Here is a 20,327-nt window from a genome sequence, read left to right as displayed (position 1 = left end):
TTGGAAAGTACAGAAGTTATTATAAGTCGGAGTTGGTAGTCTAGACTCCAAGGGTAGAGTGACGAATTTAATTCATTTGAATTAAGAGATATCAGGAAGCCGCGGAGCGAGGGTACGCTCAAAAGATAATGTGATTTATAGAACATAGGTAATAGAAGCTATTAGGCTTTTGTGGAAGACAATTTAAATAAAAAGCGAGGTAAAGTAACAAATAAGTAATATGGCAACTGCTCCAGGGTACGACCTAGAAGAGTTTAGGAAAAAGCTAATCCAAGAGGCCAAGACAGAACTGGAACTACGCGGCAAAGAACTGGCCGCCTATGTGCAGCAGATGGTGGCGGCAGAAACAGACCGCAGAGAGCGGGAACGAGTCAGAGAAGCTGAAAGAGCCAGAGAAAAAGAAAAAGAAGAGGCAGACCGCAGAGAGCGGGAACGAGGCAGAGAAGCTGAGAGAGCCAGAGAAAAAGAAAAAGAAGAGGCAGACCGTGTAGAACGGGAAAAGGTTAGAGAGGCGGAACGGGTAGAGAGGGAGAAGAAAGAAGAGGCGGACAGAAAAGTGAGAATTCAAGTTGAACAGATGAGGATAGAGGCTGGTGTAAGTGTGCCCACCGAAGGAAACAGCAACAATAGTGCCAACATAGAAAGCCATAGTAGCGCCGCATGGACGAAGAAGAAAATCCAACCTTTTGCGGAAGACAAGGACGACATCGGCGACTATCTGAAACGCTTTGAAATTAAACTTGCAAAGTTTAATGTCCAGGAGAAGGAGTGGTCAGAAATCTTGTTGGACTTCGTACATGGGAAAGCCCTCACGATTTGCCAAAACCACGACCACTCTATGCAAAACAGCTATCAGGTGCTAAAGAAGGAACTGCTAAACGCATACGGGTACAACGCGGAAACATTCCGAAAGAAGTATTACGAAAACACTCCATCCAGCCAAGTTGATCCGCAGACAACCATCAACTCAGAGAAAGACTTCTTCACTAAATGGCTCGCATTCGAGAATGTAGAGAACACTTACGAGGGGTTGAAGAACTTCATTCTGATTGATAACTTTATCAATAAGTGCGACCCTCAGCTACAGTCCTTTGTAAAAGAAAGAAACCCGAAGGTAATTGAAGACTTGGTAGAAATTATTAGGATCTTTAAGAATGCTTACCCAAACAACCCACTTTCAGTTAGCGACCATAAAAAAGTCATTGACCTGGTAAATTATGTAAAGAGTAATGATGTTAGTGATAGGGATTATGGTAGGAGAAATGATAGGTCCAGGGAACGTGGGAGCAATGGTCGGGATAGTTATGAGGGCATAAAGGATAGATCCTGGGAAAATGAAAACAAGGGCATGGAAAGTTATGATAGGAGAATAGATAGACCTAAAGCGGGTGATAGAAACCTTAGGGATGTTACATGTTTTAACTGTCAGGAAAAGGGACACAGAGCATACCAGTGTAAGAAACATAGAGGGAATGGAGCTGGCAATAGAAATGCACAGGGTAATAGTGACACTAGTGATAGGAGAGGTAATCGAGAAAACCGTAGACAAGAGAGGGATAATCGGCCACCGGATAGGGTTAATTTTGTAAGGAACATCCAAGACAGGGATCGTGATAGTGGACATAGTGAACCAGATGAAGAAATTAATTACGTTGATTGTGGGGAAGATAGATTTAAACTATATCCAGGCATGATAAATAATAAACAGGTAAATGTGATCCGGGACACAGCTAGCAGTACACTCGCAGTTTGAGGGGGATTAGTGAAATCTAAGGATTATTTAGGCTATACCAAATCAGTCAGGTTGGCAGACGGCGCAGTTAAGAGATTCGAAGCGTGCAAAGTGTTCCTTCGATCTCCATTATACACAGGGTATTGCGAAGGGTTAGCCATGCCGAGGTTATCTAGAGATGTTTTACTTGGAAATGTAGCAGGTGTCAGCGCCGCTTCTGACAAACAGGTTAGAAGTTGGAAAAGCAGGTATGGCAACATGAGGCGAAATAAACCTGGAAATGACAGAATTTGTTTTAACTGCCATAAACATGGGCACATCGCTAAAGACTGGTGGAGTAGGGCAGAACAGTCTGAGCAGAAGATTGCGAGTTCGGATAGGAGGCGCAGGTCTGTATCCGATAGTGATGATAGAAGAGATGACTGTGGTAGCGGTAACCGCAAGTCATATAGAGGTAGAAGGCCACAAGCGGGCTATAGTGGTGTAAGAAGAGATGTTAACTCCAGTTGGAGAGAACAAATGTATGAGTCGTGTAGATAGCCTGTGAAACATAGCACTATGAGACTGTAGTGTGTAAATAAGTTGGATTTTATTTAATTGCTTATTCTTAATTAATTGACTTAACTAGTTGTCATAACTAGATGGGTATTAGGTTGTTTAATGTATCTTTGAATAGTATATTTATGTTATAATATACATGTAATTTGGTTATCAGTAGATTGACTCATGTTAATTATGTAATTTCGGGTAGTATGTATGCATTGCATGTATGTGTGTATGAATAGAAAGGGCATTTATAAGGCGACGATGTAGTTACATCAAGGAAAAGTAAGTTTTATAATTTATTCTTTGTATTTGAGCATTATCATACATCAGTCAAGAGTTAGGTCGTGTGGGGGGACAAGTAAGTGGAGAGAGGAAATAAAATACACTTGTAGATGCCCGAAAGAACGTTAGGTGTATAGTGGGAGAACGAGCATTGATAAATGTCAATTTGTCATATTAGGTAAATTGTCTGTCCTGACGTGTGAGGGAAAGCGGTGTAACCTCTGGAACGTGATGTGATGAAGTATAGATAGACACACCTATAGTGTCAGCGCAAACGAACTATATCTGCGGTCACCTATGACACATCACATTGGACAGTATCAGTTAGTGACACTTGAGGGAAATATGTGTTCAGAGGAACTTGATTGTGGACACAGAAAGAGAAGTTGAAATCGCAATCAAGACTCAAGTTGTGTTGTCTTTTATGTTTCCCTACATTTTGGCCCTTGCACATTGTAAGACTAAGACAGTAGATTAAAAAATTGACAGGCAATTTTTTTTAGCGGGAGGGGGAGGAGTTGTTATGACATGATTAGGAAGTAGTTAGGAATTAGTTATTTGTTTCGGGAATAGGGTAAAGTTTTAATTAGCGACAAGTGACGTGACAGATCTTTAAAAATAAGAACGCTCTAAACGACGCTAGAAGGAGGACGCTTATTGTAAAGTAGTAGACTTGAGTACGACATTATTGACATCGGACGATTCCCTGTTGAGTATTAAACATATTGTTAGAACAACATATAAGCGTCGACTACATATTTGATTGTTTCGGCCTTTCGCCGGTGTTACTGAAGTGTTGAGTTCAGCGTTACCTACAGTTAGATCTACACTAGACAGATTGCCAAGAATCAACACCGCGCAGAGGTCTTAACAATATATATATTCGATATATGAGAATAAAATAAGACTGTTTCTCAATCTTCGGCGAAAAAAACAAAAAAAAAACAGTCTTTCTCTTGCAAGCTTGGGGGTCTGGGAGAGCGCTGTAAGCTTCCTCAGTGGGGTTCGGGGCGAAGCCCCGACGCCCAAAAGCGTTTTCTTGCATTTTTCTCTGCAGAAACGCATTCTTCTGACATCTACAGCTTATTATTTATTAGTTGGGTTCGGGGCGAAGCCCCGACGCCAAAAGCGTTTTCTTGCATTTTTCACGGCTGAAACGCATTCTCCTGACATCTACAGCTCATTACTTATTAGTGGTGTTCGGGGCGAAGCCCCGACGCCAAAAGCGTTTTCTTGCATTTTTCACTGAAGAAACGCATTCTTCTGACATCTACATCTCATTATTAATCAGTGGTGTTCGGGGCGAAGCCCCGACGCCTAAAGCGTTTGCTTGCATTTTTCACGGCTGAAACGCATTCTCCTGACATCTACACCTTATTATTTATCAGTGAGGTTCGGGGCGAAGCCTCGACGCTAAAAGCGTTTTCTGGCATTCTTCACTGCAATAACGCATTCTCGTGCCCTACAGCTCATTATTCATTCTATTATAAAGTGCCTTTTGAATAATGAGAAAAATATTCTTATATGAATTTATAGTCCCTTAATACATTGCAAATAAAATCGATTTGTTCTTTGAAAAGATTAAATACCCCACATATTTAGATTAAGGTTTTGAGGATCGGCGCCGAAAAAAAAAATTCGATTAATAATATTTAATAAAATTCTAGTATACATTGTGAGTTATAGTCATAAATGTATTTAACTAGAAAAATATGAGATAGAGTAAAGGTTGGAAAAAGTCGACTAGGAAAAGATTATCATCTGGCTTTTGAACTCATCTCAACCGTGACTGTTATATTGAAAAATTTCGTTTGAATTAAAACTTTTCCAAAGCAAAGTCTTTCTTAAAATAGTTATGATAAATTCATGTCAAATTACACAAACTCTGTCTGGAAAGGGCAAGGGCGGTAAAATGAAAACTATTAATTCTCGCTCCTTTTTATAATTTCTGCTATTGATTGCATTTTGCATTAAAGAATAGGGGTTGGGCGACTCGATATAAGAATTTACTTTATAGCATATATAAATTATATTAGTGACAGATTTTTTTAATTTTGTAATTTCTTACTATAATACAAAAAGAAAAAGTATTGATTTGTCCGATGGGGGGAAGGGGATTAAATGTATCGCACTTCCACCTGTTTATACTATATAGATATTCGACTAATTTTGTTCACATACTATGATTTCTCTATAAAAGTAGAACCACCCCCCCCACTCAAAGATGGGAAGGGCGGTAGAGGTATTTTCTCTTCCCCTTCCAATCGGTCAACAGGTGAACGAAATTATATAAAGACCGGTTAAAATACCAATAACAAGTTTTAATCATATAGATATTTAATTGATTCTGTTAGCAAACTGTGACTTCTACAAATAAATAAGACCGCCCCCCCACTCGAAAGTTTATGGTGGGGGGGGGCGGATTGATGCCATCGCCCCCTCCCGACCCTACCAAATTAGACAAAATACTAGAAGGGGGGGGGAAATTATCCAAAAATAGGTTGAAATATAAATAATTAGTATATATTATTAACATAAGTAATAAATTCGCATACAAATTGTGTGAATTCTATACTATAATTCGTCCGCCCCCCCCCCTTCGGGGGGGGGGCGGTCGAGTGGGGGGGGGGCGATCGCCCCTACCGCCCCCCCCCCTGGATCCGCCAGTGTGCTCAACAAGAATAGAACAGTAAAATTAAGATATTGTTTCTTTTCGTTTGTTGCTCCAGTTTCTGACTGTGTTGTCTCCCTCGTCTTAGGTCAGTCTATTTTTATCTCGATAACACTACAATTGGTACATCCCGCTCATTCATTGTGCAAGCAGAAGATAGCATTAGTCTTTTGAACGCGTGCCTTGTTGTTTATTGAACTTAGTATACGTATAGATGTTCATTGTTTTTCTAATGTAAGCTAAACAAGTATATGAATTACTCTTTTAGATAATATGTACAATGATACTGGTAAATTTAAGATATATTAAATGCTACATATGATTCTTTAAGATACTAAATATAAAATTAACATTAATACATAGTAAAGTCATCTCATATTCTGTATAGTGAACTTACATATATACCAAATGAATAGGTCAAAGAAAGCTAATAAATAGTTCACTCAAAATCACGAATTAAGCTATATGTATGCAGCTGTTAGAATTCATTTATACAGAGCGGATAAAACATAAAGTCTTTTACTTATGTGTGTATGTGTGCATTAACCTTTTCGAATTTAGAAAAAGAGTATCCAGTGTATTTATAACTCCTAAAGTAATGCTATTACAATGAACAGAAAACGATGCCCTACCATCTGATACACTACAGTCTACCACAATCACTACATACCAAGGCGGCGACTGCGCTGCTGCGTTTCCTGACGCCCCACCTAACTACATTAGTGATCCCTCCACACAACTTTGTGCGGGACAACCTGCTGGTGGGGTCGATGCATGCGCAGTAAGTATTACCTCACTAGCTTAAACTATGCAACTAAACGTACAGTACGTATTCTTTATCCAGCAGATTTACCCTGGGTTATTAGAGTTCCATAGTTCCGACCACACATGGATAAAAAATTGTTGAACTTGCTTGAGGAGGGATGACCCGGAGGTTTTATGTGCTGAATTTAGGCGTCGACCCATCTCAAATTTGGATTTGAATTCGAGATCCCTTGAAAGGTAGCAAAGCGGTTCTTGCAACTCTTGGCCAAACTTGTGATGCCGCAGCTGATTCCAAACTGTATTGGAACTTGCCGTTCCTTTGGATACAGCTATTTGCTTTAGATGTTTCAGATGTTCCTTCAAATTCTGAAGATAATCTTCCTAGTCAAAACCGCACTAAGAGCGACGAGAGATGGCAGCGGGCAGGGTATAAACCATGAATCGTCAAGACGTCCAAACAGACAGTTCAGCGCGCATATCGTACGACCAGGCAGCGACGTGTGGGCGATATCGTTACGACTGTTAGGCTATTCCGCACTTATGCAGATAAGTCAAACGCAGGTAACACACGAGAGGCCAACAAAAGTTGACGTTGATAGCAAACAAGAAGTTTAATAATTACGAAGGGAGCCGTCAAATGTCGATAGTTACCATTACCAGGTTCAGGCTTTCATCTCATTTCTATGAAATGTTCTATAGTCGATTTTTTACTGAAGGATTCTGGTTGGACGTATTATTTTAAGTATACATTATTAAGACGAATACAATACAATAATAAAAACATAATCAATCGCTGAACACAATTCAGTTCGAGTCAAAGCACCTGTTATCCTGGGTAATACTTATCTAGCCCTTTTGTAATTTAAGTTTAGTTTACTTTATCTCAGTGTCTCATATATTTTGGTTGTTATAAAAATCAATAATATTTATTCATAATCTAAATAATAATAATGGCAATGTCTTCGATTCCGATGATTAAGGATGAGTACAGTGTTTAACTTAAGTTAACCCATCAACAAATTGGTAGCTTTGAGATTTAAATAATGAGTACGCAACATTCAGTGACATTTTGTTTCCACTTCAAGTCAACTTGTGTAATAAAGTGAATGACCAGAAAATGGACAACTATGAGAACAATTACATTTTGTACATTTTGATCTCAATGTCGTAAGATAAGATAAACCCTGACACTGTTGTTTTTAAGAAAACAATAAGATAATTTTGACATTGATATGTTAACTATATATGAATATCCATTACATTTAATATACTTTTGATCGATACCTAGATTAGCAAAGACTATACAATTCCTAATGAATACATATTTAAAAAAAAACTTTTTATTTGGTTTGTACTTCATAATTTGTTAAGTCATACTAAATAAAAAATCTACAAAAGAAAAAGTTCATGTTATCCAAACAACACAAAACTATGAATGAACTAGACCTCATTTAGGCTTCTTGTCACAGAAGTATATAGTTGACAATGTCTATTTCTAGCCACTTAAGTCTGTTTCTAGTCACTAAAGTCTATTTCTAGCCACTAAAGTATGTTTCTAGCCACTAAAGTCTGTTTCTAGCCACTAGAGTCTGTTTCTAGTCACTAAAGTCTGTTTCTAGTCACTAAAGTCTGTTTCTAGCCACTAAAGTCTGTTTCTAGCCACTAAAGTCTGTTTCTAGTCAATAGAGTCTGTTTCTAGTCACATAAGTCTGTTTCTAGCCACTAGAGTCTGTTTCTAGTCACTAAAGTATGTTTCTAGTCACTAAAGTCTGTTTCTAGTCACTAAAGTCTGTTTCTAGCCACTAGAGTCTGTTTCTAGTCACTAAAGTCTGTTTCTAGTCACTAGAGTCTGTTTCTAGTCACTAGAGTCTGTTTCTAGTCACTAAAGTCTGTTTCTAGCCACTAGAGTCTGTTTCTAGTCACTAAAGTATGTTTCTAGTCACTAAAGTCTGTTTCTAGCCACTAAAGGCTGTTTCTAGTCACTAAAGTCTGTTTCTAGCCACTAGAGTCTGTTTCTAGTCACTAAAGTATGTTTCTAGTCACTAAAGTCTGTTTCTAGCCACTAGAGTCTGTTTCTAGTCACTAAAGTCTGTTTCTAGCCACTAGAGTCTGTTTCTAGTCACTAAAATATGTTTCTAGTCACTAAAGTCTGTTTCTAGCCACTAAAGTCTGTTTCTAGCCACTAGAGTCTGTTTCTAGTCACTAAAGTATGTTTCTAGCCACTAAAGTCTGTTTCTAGCCACTGAAGTCTGTTTCTAGCCACTTAAGTCTGTTTCTAGCCACTAGAGTCTGTTTCTAGCCACTTAAGTCTGTTTCTAGCCACTAGAGTCTGTTTCTAGCCACTAGAGTCTGTTTCTAGCCACTTAAGTCTGTTTCTAGCCACTTATATCTGTCACACGTTCATTAAACAGCCAGCACTTTTTCAAAAACATCCAAGACTCATTCTCAGTTCACGTTGAAGTGTTTCTTCTCCTCGTCGCCTGCCTGCTAAATACATGTCTTTTGTACTTCAGCTTTTATTATTTTGTTGCTTGGGCAGTGTGACAAGTCAAAAGCTTGCTGTCAGTCACTCAAATTTATCACATCATTAATCATTATTTACTATTATTTATTTATTTTATTTTAGTTATTTCCCCGTCCTATCCCCACTTTCTTCACCCGCCCCACCTTTACCTCTTCGAGCTAGACTTGGTCCGCCACATTGGCGTCCTTTCATTTATCTTCCCTTGACCGGGGTAAAGATAAACACAGTCTCTTTGATCTCACCCGCAGGATGTCTGACAGCCGCAGTGGACACCACCTTGGGTGGAATGCGAGTCAATTTTTCTTCCCCCCCCCCTCTCCCAGGTCTCTCTTTGATCTAGGAGATCACTCGGACCAACACGCCTCGTGACGCTTTAAGGTGCGACTCTTGTCGGACTTCACCCACGTGTAAGATAATTCTTAGCCTAGGACATTTCCTGTTTCCGCCCACAATTTCCGGGCCTATATATAAGGTAGATTAAATCAAGCCAGACCCTCTCATTTCTATATCGCTGTCAATTGAGTCTGGAATATATCATTTATTCTTACTCCTAGAGGAATACCTGGTGCCTCCCTCAGGTGTCTGCCTATTTATTGGATCAATCATCTATTTGCTGTTCAGTGTGTACTCGACACTACTCAACTATCTAGCGGATCACTCACCTGCCTATTTATTTAGCATTGTCTGTCTAGTCAACTGCCTATTAGCTATTGAGTATCCTCTACTGCCTACGTGGATCTACTCAACTCTACTACTTGGCGCTATCGGATCTACTAGCTCGCCTATTCGACAGCCCACCTGTCAACTTATTAGGTGCGACGTCCCTATAGACTCAGATCTGTGCGAGACGTCATAGCTACGCCAAACCCTCTGCAACTCACTGGACTAATCCTGTCAACTACACTGCCCCCGGCAGATCAGCTCTGCCCGCAGTAACCTTGTGCCCATGGTAGCCGGCCACCCACCCTACTGTGCCCACTACAGATCTCAGAACTTTGGATTGAGACTCCACAAGCACTGAATCACCGGCGTCCCTCTATCCGCTAGAGCGCCACCTCCAGCTGCAGAACCTCAAGCCAGGACACAGCCAGCTGCGACATCAACAGGACAACCAGCTACGTTCAGAAGACAAAGTGACATACTCTCTTATTACGTGCAAGAGTGATGATTAAACATAGTATTGCTTAGAGATAGATGCAAACCCTCCCCCTTCCTTTTTATTCTTCTATGTAAATATTTATGTAAATAAATATTCTTCATTTTTAACTTTGTATCTCTCTTTCATTGCTTGTCTCGTTGCGTGCATGCTCCCGATTTATATGCTGAAAAAAAATAAAAATAATCATCCCCTAGACATTAAACGCGCCAAACACACGTCACTTTCGCCAACCTGTCACAGGCAGGCATTTGAGAAACACATTCAGTTTACTTGTAAAATTAAAACTTGAACCGTCTTCCTGAATCGTCTATTCTCTACCAGGTTAGCAGGTAAAGGTAATTCCTAGAAACATATTGCGATAAATGTGATATATCTGTACAAGAGGGGATATTTAAATCTTATACCATATTATATTGTTTTCTTTTCACTTTTTTTTAGGTCAACATATTTAATGTTAAGATCCCAATACAAAGAAAAAAAAAGATAAATTATTTAATTCACTAGGATGATAAAACAATGTTTGTATTTTATAATTACCAAACCAACAAATGTTGGTAAAGGAGTTCATACAAAAGACATAGTGTCATTGTTAGTATTGTTACCTATTACATTAGTACAAAATAACATTATGCTATTTCTTCTGTATTTCTGTATTTCAGGGAGATTCTGGTGGACCTCTCTTCTGCTTGGACAGCGCGACGGACACATGGAACGTGGTTGGCGTGATATCATACGGTAATGGCTGTGCCATGCCGGGCATCCCAGCGGTCTTCACCAACACAGCTGCCTACTACAGCTGGATACAACTACAACTTTAGAAAAAGTTGTAATATTTAGAGGATGCCGATGAAGATCTAAAGCTTGATGAAATCCATAGCTAGTTCTAGCCATAGAAAATAAAACTTTTTTGTTCTGTACATTAAAACAAAGCAGATTGTTAGAACATTGTATGAATATGTTTCGGCTAAAAATGAAAAATAAAAACTTTACGAACTTAAAACTTGTTTAAATATTGATATAAATAAGAAAAAATATAAAATAAAAATAGTAATTGAATAATACTTGCTTTATACAATTTATAGAGCGATCATTTTGCTTTTAAATTCTAATGAATGTTAGATTTTAAACAATCAATATAAAAAACAAATATATGTGAATACTGAAGTATTAATTACCAGCAATAAATTGATCAATTTGCTGATTTTTAAAAATTGATTCTTGTATGTCTATGACAATGAATAATTATGCTAAATTTTAACTTGATCTGAGAATGGGTGTGGGAGAAACACTGGCGGATCCAGGGGGGGGGGGCGGTCCAATTTTTTTGTAGAAATCACAGCTTGCTAATAGAAATCAATTTAATATCTATACCGTTGAAACTTGTTATTGATTTTTTTTACCGATCTTTATATTATGTCGTTCCCTGTTTGCCGATTGGTTTGGGGGGGGGGGGGGCGAATACCTCTACTGCCCTTCCCACCTAAACCCTTTCAGTGGGGGGGGGCGGTCCTAATTTTATGGACAAATCATAGTTAGTGAACAAAATTAGTTGAATTAATATATACATTTTATACTATGTCGCTCCCTTTCTGGTATTTTGGCCGATTCGGTGGGGTGAGGGGGGGGGGCGATTGCATGTACTGCCCTCCCCACTCTAGCCCTCTGAGTGCTGGGGGGGGGCAGTCCTATTTTTGTGGAGAATCATAGTTTGTGAACAAAATTAGTTGAATATCTATTGTCACCGTTTGATTTTATATATTATGAATGTGGCTGTGGTTATCAATGTAGGCGTGGTGGTGACATTGGGTTCTTGTTACAAATCACTGAATAATGAAATGACGCTGGGTGTAGCAGATACAATAAGTTTAATATAACACCACATAGTGAATACACCATACAATTCGACCCAGGAATGGTCAGTATTAATCCAACAGTAATATACGAATATCACAACTTAGTACTTATTCAATAACCAACTACTTTAAACATCTAACTCTACTGCTTATATCTTAAGTGACTCAATACAAGTGCTTGCTACAAGATCTCTATGTGGACTGACTTTCTTTAACTCTCTGGTTCACCTAAGGTCAAAAGTGTTCACCTTAGTGCAACATGGGTTGTGAATAAGATTCACAATATGGAATTAACATACACAATACAGAATTAGGGTTTCTACTCTATGGCACCAACTTTGTGGTGGTGACATTACCTATCACCCCCCTTTTGAAAAAAAATTTCTTCAAAATTTTTTTTCAGCTTGACGACATAATTATTCTAAGTAGGATCAATTGGAATTCTTGGGGTCTATGAAATGTACAATTGCAGAGTTCAAATAGAACTACAAACTTGCAATAAAATATATAATATGACAGTGTTACACAAAATATTTGCTGAATCAAAAAAAATTCATACAAGGTCAAAATTCTCTAATTCATCATATTCTTGTAAGGCAATTCAAACAATTCTCTGAGTCAAATACTTAACCTCTCAAATAATTCTTTACATGTAGTTCTAATATATACATCAATGTTCAAATGTGTTCAATATTTACAAGTCTTTTTCATAATAATATGTGCAAAGTGTGACAAAAATTTCAATGACAATCTCCTATGTCACAATGTGAAAAATTAATACAAGTTTTTATTCACAATATCTATTTATAAAAAATCTTTGACACTATAGAAATGTTAGAAGTCTGGGTTTTTTTTTAACACCAATAGTACACTATGTACAAATCATGTAGAAAATGTTACAAGTAAGTCTCAATATGTAAGTGATAAGTATAGAAAAATTCAAAATATGTGTCAAAATTCAAGATTAAATTGCTTAATGAGCATTGTTACAAATTCAATGTATCCATTTACTTCAATATGAGGTTTGACATCTCCATAAAAAATTGTTGTGCATTAATATTACACAAGTAAATATGTATAATTCAAGTATCAAAATATTGTTTGCTCAAAAGTATCAACATGAAATCAAAGTAATAAGTATCCTTCATAGTGCTTGTTACATGCACCTTATGTTTCAATTAAGTATTTCTCCATATGACAGTTCAAATAATTTGTAGCTAGTAATGGCAAAAGTTTAATGTTACATTGTTTATCAAATAATTATTGAGTACAAAGTTCAAAAAACTCTTTTGTCAAAAAGATTCAACTGAGAAAATGTGTCAGTTTTGATACAATCTTTGAGTTTACATTAATTTGTTCAAGCATATATATACAAGCATAACATCATAATGGTTTAGTTGTATTTATTTTAATCTGTTGTGAAAAAAAATGCAAGTCCAATTTAAAAAATAATATCAAGGGTCTCTTTCAGCACTTGAAATATCAAAAAGTGTGTTTACAAGGATCTTCTTGTTGACATCAATGATTGTTACAAAAATAAAGTTCATAAGAATAGTTTGACAAAAATGTTTTCAAAAAAATACAAGTGTATGTCAATATTTCATTACCCTTATTGACATTAAATAAATAAGTTACATTATGAATCAATCTCCTTTTTTCAATAGTATTGAAAAATGTGACTAAGTTATATAACTGTGATAAATGACATAGTAAAAAAAATTCCAATTTTGTTTACAATAGCTGTAGAAAAAAATTTGTCACAGTTGTTCTCAATACAATGAGAAAAAATAATGTTTACATTGCATGGAAAAAATTAAGCTAGGTACTGAATAAGTTTGGAAAAAATTCAATGTTTGTTTACATTGTTGAGTTCAAAAATGTTATTCTTGTTGACAAAAGAATGTGAAAAAAATGTAGGTTACAATGAAGTAATCAAATTCCAAAGTTTGTTTACAAATAGCGTTTAAAAAAATGGTTTCTAGTTCAATGTTTAAAAATAGTACTCAATGTTTACAAAATAATGCTCAATGTTTACAGAATAATGCTCAATGTTTACCAGATGCGATGTATTAAGTCAACAACACTGATATTAATTGTGAGTCCCTTAATTGGTGTTCCATATATTTTATGTAATAACTCTTTGTAATGGCCAAAGTTTTTTATTTGTACCCACATTGACTCTCCAAGTTCTGGATGTTTCCAAACTTTTTTATATCCAAAATCACAAGTTATATCTTGTACTATTTGAAAAATTTCTTTCTGAAAATCAGAATCAGACAGGTCATAAAACCATATTGTTTTATGTATTACTGGCTTTTGATGCACTTTAACTTTTGGATAAGATCCAATAATTACTGGACTGATAGTATTTTCAAGTACTACAACTTTTATTTTCCCTTTTATAAATGGTGATTTGATTTCAGCTATGGCAGTTTTACATTCTATCTTTCTAGAGTTTGGTAAGGTTACAATGGCTATATCATTCAAATAATCTTCTTTTTCTACTAAATTGGGCTCTACAAAAGTGATTGTGGATTCTTCATCAACTATGCATACAACATCCTGATAATTGACTTCTAGATCATATACTTCTATCTGTTTGCTGTTTTTAAATGTCAAGGCTAATATTTCTTCTGTTATTATTACTTTAGGTGAGCTAGTGTTAATGTCATTTTGTATTTCTTGTTTTTCAGCTTTATCTTTATCATCTATTTGTATTTCATCTGTTTGTATTTCACTATCATTTGTTTGTGTGTTAATTGTTTGGCAATCTTTATTTAGTTTAGATGCTTCTGTTAGCAAATGAGTTTGACATTCTACATCTATTTTATTTGTATTTGTAATTGACTGTTTAGTTGCTTCATGTATACTGACATTGTTGTACTCATGTGAATTAGTAGTTGATGCTAACTCAATGTTTTCTTGATTCACACTATTAGCCCATTTTACTAAGGCTTCTTCTGATAGTTCAACTATATTCTCTATGTTCCCTATAATTAGTTCTTCAGCTGGGTTGTTCATTACTATGGCTTTGTATTGACCAGTGAACCATGGTGATTCAATGAAAACTAATGCTGTTTCACATACTTCCCATAAGTCTTTATTCGCATAAGTCAGTGTGACCTTGTCTTCAAGTATCTGTTCAGGTTTTACTAGTGATTTCTTCACAATGATTGAGGTGCAGCCGCTGTCACGTAATGCATATACCTTAATGCCATCCACATAGGCAGGATACACTTTTAATTTGGCTACCTTTGTCTGTATATATGCTACTGTTTCATATTCTATTGGTGTTTCAGTTGCTACAGCTGCTATGTTTTGTCTGGTATGATTGTTATTGTGGTAAGTATGTTGTCTATCTTGAAATTGATCTCTTCTAGACATTCTGTTGTTTTGCCATCTTCTGTTTGTTTGATGTGATCTACTGTTAGTTGGACTGTAGCTTTGCCATGTTCTTCTGTTATATTGTTGTTGATAGGATCTATTGTAGTTAGGACTGAAGCTCTGGAAAGTTCTGTTATCTCTTCCATATTTATGGTTTCTATTTACATATTGCTGTTTTTCTGATGCCATTCTCTTTCTGCACTCTGCTTTGGTGTGACCCAGTATGCCACAGAAAAAACATTGTATGCTCTTGGCATATTTAAATTTATTTGTAGATCTTGGATGGTTTTCTGTCACTGTTGCAGCTACATTGTATAATTCCCTTTTGTCAATGGTGATGTTTGGGTGTGAGTCTTTGTATGTTGTTAAGTTTGATATCAATTCAGCTTCATTTTTTATTTTTCTCTCCTTCAGGAATGAGAATGCTGCATCTGTAACATTTATTAACACATTCTCAATGAGAAAAAAATCTAAGATCTGTTTGGGGTCATCTAAGTTACAGTTTGCGAGTTGTAGCCACTTTGTCATGTTCTGGCGCATGTCATGTATTGTTCTTTTTAAATCTGCATTCTTGGCTAGTTTTATTTCCCTAAAAAGTTTTCGATAGTGTTCCTCTGTCTTGCCAAAATGTTCAATAAGTCTTTGTTTTACTGTGTTGTAGTCTTTTCTTTGCTCCATAGTTAGTGTGTCGATGATGTTTAGTGGTTCACCTCTTAGGTTAGCTAGAAGTTGTTGAGCCATTTGTGCACTATTCATATTTGCTGTTTGACAGATGTATTCAAATTGAATAATGAAATTTTCCAATGTGTCTTCTTTTGGGTCAAAGTTCCTAAATTTGCTATGATACTGATGATGAGATGAAGTTTGACTTGCTGAATTGTCTTTGTTTTCTTTTGCTAGTTTTGCCATTTTTTCTTCATGTTCTTTTAATTTTATTTCATGCTGGCGTTCTTTTTCTTTCTCTAAGTTTTCTTGTTCTTTCTCTCTCAGTCTTCTTTCATGTAGCCTTTCTTCCCGTTGCTTGTCTTTTTCTACTCTAATTCTATCTATTTCAATTTTAATGAATGCAGCTCTATCATCTTCTTTTAACTTTAGTTTATCCACTATCTCTATTAGTTTTTCATACTCAGCCATTTTCAAAGATTCAAATTAGTAATATAGTTAATTAATAGATATGTGTACACTAGGTAGTTGTAAATGAATATTGTACGATAAATAATTATTATAGCTCAAATAGTAATTGCAGGTAATAGTAGATATATATTTTGTGCGAAACAATTGAGGTTATGAGGTATCTTAAGTTATTCTTGGTACTTTGTCTAGTTCATAATGTAATACTTTACTGATCAATTATATGATTATGTATTTCTTGTATCTCCCCTTGCAATGTAAAAGTTTATTGCAACAAATAATTCACAATTATGTGAGCCTTATTAGTCTGATAAATAGTGATCAATGTATCAATAGTATCAAAATAGTTCAATGTGCTCAAAGTATATATTATATACAATCAATCTTGTCACAATCTCAAATCAAAATATATCCCATAGTGTATCAAGTGTGTAGTGTAGTGTTGATAATAATAAAAAATAGGTTGAAATAAGAAGTAAAATAAATATATATATTAATAAGTAATTAGACAAACATAAATACACTATAGATACTAAACAGTCTGCTTTAAAGAGACATTACAAGATAGTAGAAATAGTAGACAAAAGAATTACAATTAATAATAACAATGACGCAAAAAGAAAATTCAACAAATGTCAACAAGACAATAAAAGAGTTTTTGATATATGACGAAATACAAACTTGACTAGTACAGCTATACGATCAAGTATTTACTTTATCTAAAGAGTCCCTACCAATACCTGGATGCTGACTTTGAAAAAAAAAATAAATGCTCAGACTCAATAGATAATGAAATTTAGTCCCTACAGGTCAGATGTATATATAAATACAGATGTAAACAATGAAAAAAAATTGTGGTGTAGTTCAAAGAGAACTAATCAATACTCATTAATACTAAAGGGCAATTAAAGTTACTTCCCTTAAATATTCACTTGATGCTTGACTTGTCCAGAAAGTTCCGGTGATGCTCCACATAAAATATGTCCACAGTACAGTTCATAAGTAATCCACTTGCTAAATTCGCAGCACAACGGTACAGTTCATAAGTAATCCACTTGTTAAATCCACAGCACAATGGTACAGTTCATAAGTAATCCACTTGTTAAATTCACAGTACAATGGTACAGTTCATAAGTAATCCACTTGTTAAATCCACAGTACAATGGTACAGTTCATAAGTAATTCACTTGCTAAATCCACAGTACAATGTTACAGTTCATAAGTAATCCACTTGTTAAATCCACAGTACAATGGTACAGTTCATAAGTAATCCACTTGTTAAATCCACAGCACAATGGTACAGTTCATAAGTAATCCACTTGTTAAATCCACAGTACAATGGTACAGTTCATAAGTAATCCAATAAATACTTCAGATGTTTGACAGGTAATCCATTAAACAATTCATATAGTTGACAAGTAATCCAATAAATAATTCATGTGCTTGATAGGTAATCCACTGTTTCGTACAGTTGCTGAAACAAATATAAATAACTAAAAATGACCTTAGGTAGTGACGACAAGAGAGGTCTAAGAGTGAGAGCGCTCTCTTATTAACTGTGCTGTTAGACAGCGACAATAGGAGTGTGTCATTAGAATTATGACGAGCACTCGATGTAGATGATTCTTGAATATGTCAGCTACTTCGACTGACCATATATCAGCTGTCTTCAAACGATGACTTGAATGACTTGTAGTACTAGATTTTCACACACACCGGTTGTAGTATCACGATTGTCTAGTTTCACCCACACAGGTTGTAAGATCAGGGTTGTCTAGTTTCATCCACACAGGTTGTAAGATCAGGGTTGTCTAGTTTCGTCCACGCAGGTAGTCTCAGCATATCATGTTAAAGTGACTTTGAACAATGCTGCCATAAATGTCGTTTTCGGCCGCTTCTGACACCATAAAATGTCACTGAGTGGTTTTATATATTATGAATGTGGCTGTGGTTATCAATGTAGGCGTGGTGGTGACATTGGGTTCTTGTTACAAATCACTGAATAATGAAATGACGCTGGGTGTAGCAGATACAATAAGTTTAATATAACACCACATAGTGAATACACCATACAATTCGACCCAGGAATGGTCAGTATTAATCCAACAGTAATATACGAATATCACAACTTAGTACTTATTCAATAACCAACTACTTTAAACATCTAACTCTACTGCTTATATCTTAAGTGACTCAATACAAGTGCTTGCTACAAGATCTCTATGTGGACTGACTTTCTTTAACTCTCTGGTTCACCTAAGGTCAAAAGTGTTCACCTTAGTGCAACATGGGTTGTGAATAAGATTCACAATATGGAATTAACATACACAATACAGAATTAGGGTTTCTACTCTATGGCACCAACTTTGAGGTGGTGACATCTATATAATAAAAACTACGTATTGATATGTGACCCATTGTATATTATGTCGTACCACAATCTAATCTCAAATTGTATCATTAGTACATTTAAATGAAAAAGGGTTGTACCAGGTGGGAGGGGCGATACATGCAATCGCATTTCCCCCATCGGACAAATCAATACTTTTTCTTTTTGTATTATAGTTAAGAAATTACAAAATTTAAAAAATCGGTCACTAATATAATTTATATACACTATAAATTAAATTCTTATATCGAGTCGTCCCACCACTATTCTTTAATGCCAAATGCAATCTTTAGCAGAAATTATATAAGGAGCGAGGATTAATGGTTTTCACTCTACCGCCCCTCCCATTTCCAGACAGAGTTTATTTAATTTCACATGAATTTATAATTTTTTCAGTATAAGAGTCATGATCGATATGAGTTATAAACTCAAATAATGTTTACATAGTCGCCTTTTACGAACCTTTACTCAATCTGATATTTTTCTAGTTAAATAAATTGGGACTATAACTCACAATTTATACTTTTATTTTATTGAATACTATTTATTGAATAATTTTTTTTTCTGCGGGGATCCCCAAAGCCAAAATCTAAATATGTGGAGTATCCTATCTTTTCAAGGAACAAATCTGTTTTATTTGCAATGTATTAAGGGCCTATAAATTCATATGAAAATAATTTTCAATTACAACATTATTCAAAAGGTCCTTTTTTAATAGTATGAATAATGAGCTTCGAACTCCATTGAGCTGTAGATGTCAGGAGAATACGTTTCTGCAGTGAAAAGAAGAAGAAAACACTTTATGCGTCGGGGCTTCGCCCCGAACTCCATTGATGAATGATGAGCTGTAGAAGTCAGGAGAAGGCCCTTCTGCAATGAAGAATGCAAGAAAACGCGTTTGGCGTCGGGGCTTTGCCCCGAACTCCATTGATGAATAAAGAGCTGTATTTGTCAGGAGAATGCGTTTCTGCAGTGAAGAATGCTAGAAAACGCGTTTGGCGTCGGGGCTTCGACCCGAACTCCATTGATGAATAAAGAGCTGTACTTGTCAGGAGAATGCGTTTCTGCAGTGAAGAATGCAAGAAAACGCTTTTGGCGCGGGGGCTTCGCCCCGAACTCCATTGATGAATAAAGAGCTGTACTTGTCAGGAGAATGTGTTTCTGCAGTGAAAAAAGCAAGAAAACGCTTTTGGCGTCGGGGCTTTGCCACGAACCCCACAAGAGAACCTTATAAGGCTGCCCCAGTTGTTTTGTTTTTCGCCGAAGGTTGAGAAATGCTGCTTTTTTAAAATTCCCATATATATATATATATATATGTATGTGTGTGTGTGTGTGTGTGTATGTACTGTACGCACGTTTATGCATAGGGTTAGGGTTTACTGGGCGTTAGGGTTAGGGTTTGGAAAAAAAATCGCCCCCCCCACTCCAAAGTTCTGGATCCGGTAGTGGGGAGAAATAACGTGTGCAAACTTTTAACCAGACAAACATATAGACAGACAGACAGACGGACAGATTGAGTTGATATTAACTTTGCCAAAAAGGTGCATTATATATTTTTTAAAATGACTTACATAAATTGTTTTAAAATAATTTGGTTCGCGTTCGGATGACAAAATTATGTTCGAAGCATATAAGCTTTGCAAACCGCAAAACAGAATAATCAGATCTTCTCATAGCTTTTGAGATCTAAACGAGACTGACAGACAGACAGACTACACAAAACTTATAGCGACTTTTTCCATTGAGTGGGGACGCTAACGATGGACAAACAAAACAAGTCAATAACTAAAGGTTGTAAGTAACGCAGAGCCTGCATGTTGGTCGGACTAATTCAAAGACAAAGTCACATATTTATAATACCCTCTATTGTTTACGGATATACTCTCTAACT

General features: G+C 36.1%; 1 protein-coding gene across 3 annotated transcripts in view; it reads left to right on the top strand.

Moving 5' to 3' along the window:
• The window catches only part of LOC106062836 (uncharacterized), a 35,069-nt gene extending 24,374 nt beyond the window's left edge, over positions 1-10,695 (top strand). For all 3 annotated transcript variants that reach the window (XM_056005042.1, XM_056005044.1, XM_056005045.1), the window contains exons 8-9: positions 5,849-6,012; positions 10,339-10,695. In XM_056005042.1, coding sequence (XP_055861017.1) covers positions 5,849-6,012; positions 10,339-10,497 — 323 coding nt within the window. In that variant the 3' untranslated portion in view covers positions 10,498-10,695. The remainder of the gene's footprint in view (positions 1-5,848; positions 6,013-10,338) is intronic.
• Positions 10,696-20,327: the final 9,632 nt, after the last annotated feature.

Source organism: Biomphalaria glabrata, chromosome 11 (assembly GCF_947242115.1).
Source record: "Biomphalaria glabrata chromosome 11, xgBioGlab47.1, whole genome shotgun sequence".
Classification (NCBI taxonomy): domain Eukaryota; kingdom Metazoa; phylum Mollusca; class Gastropoda; family Planorbidae; genus Biomphalaria; species Biomphalaria glabrata.
The sequence above is the reverse complement of the archived record's forward strand: the minus strand, read 5'-3'. Positions and strand labels throughout refer to the sequence as shown.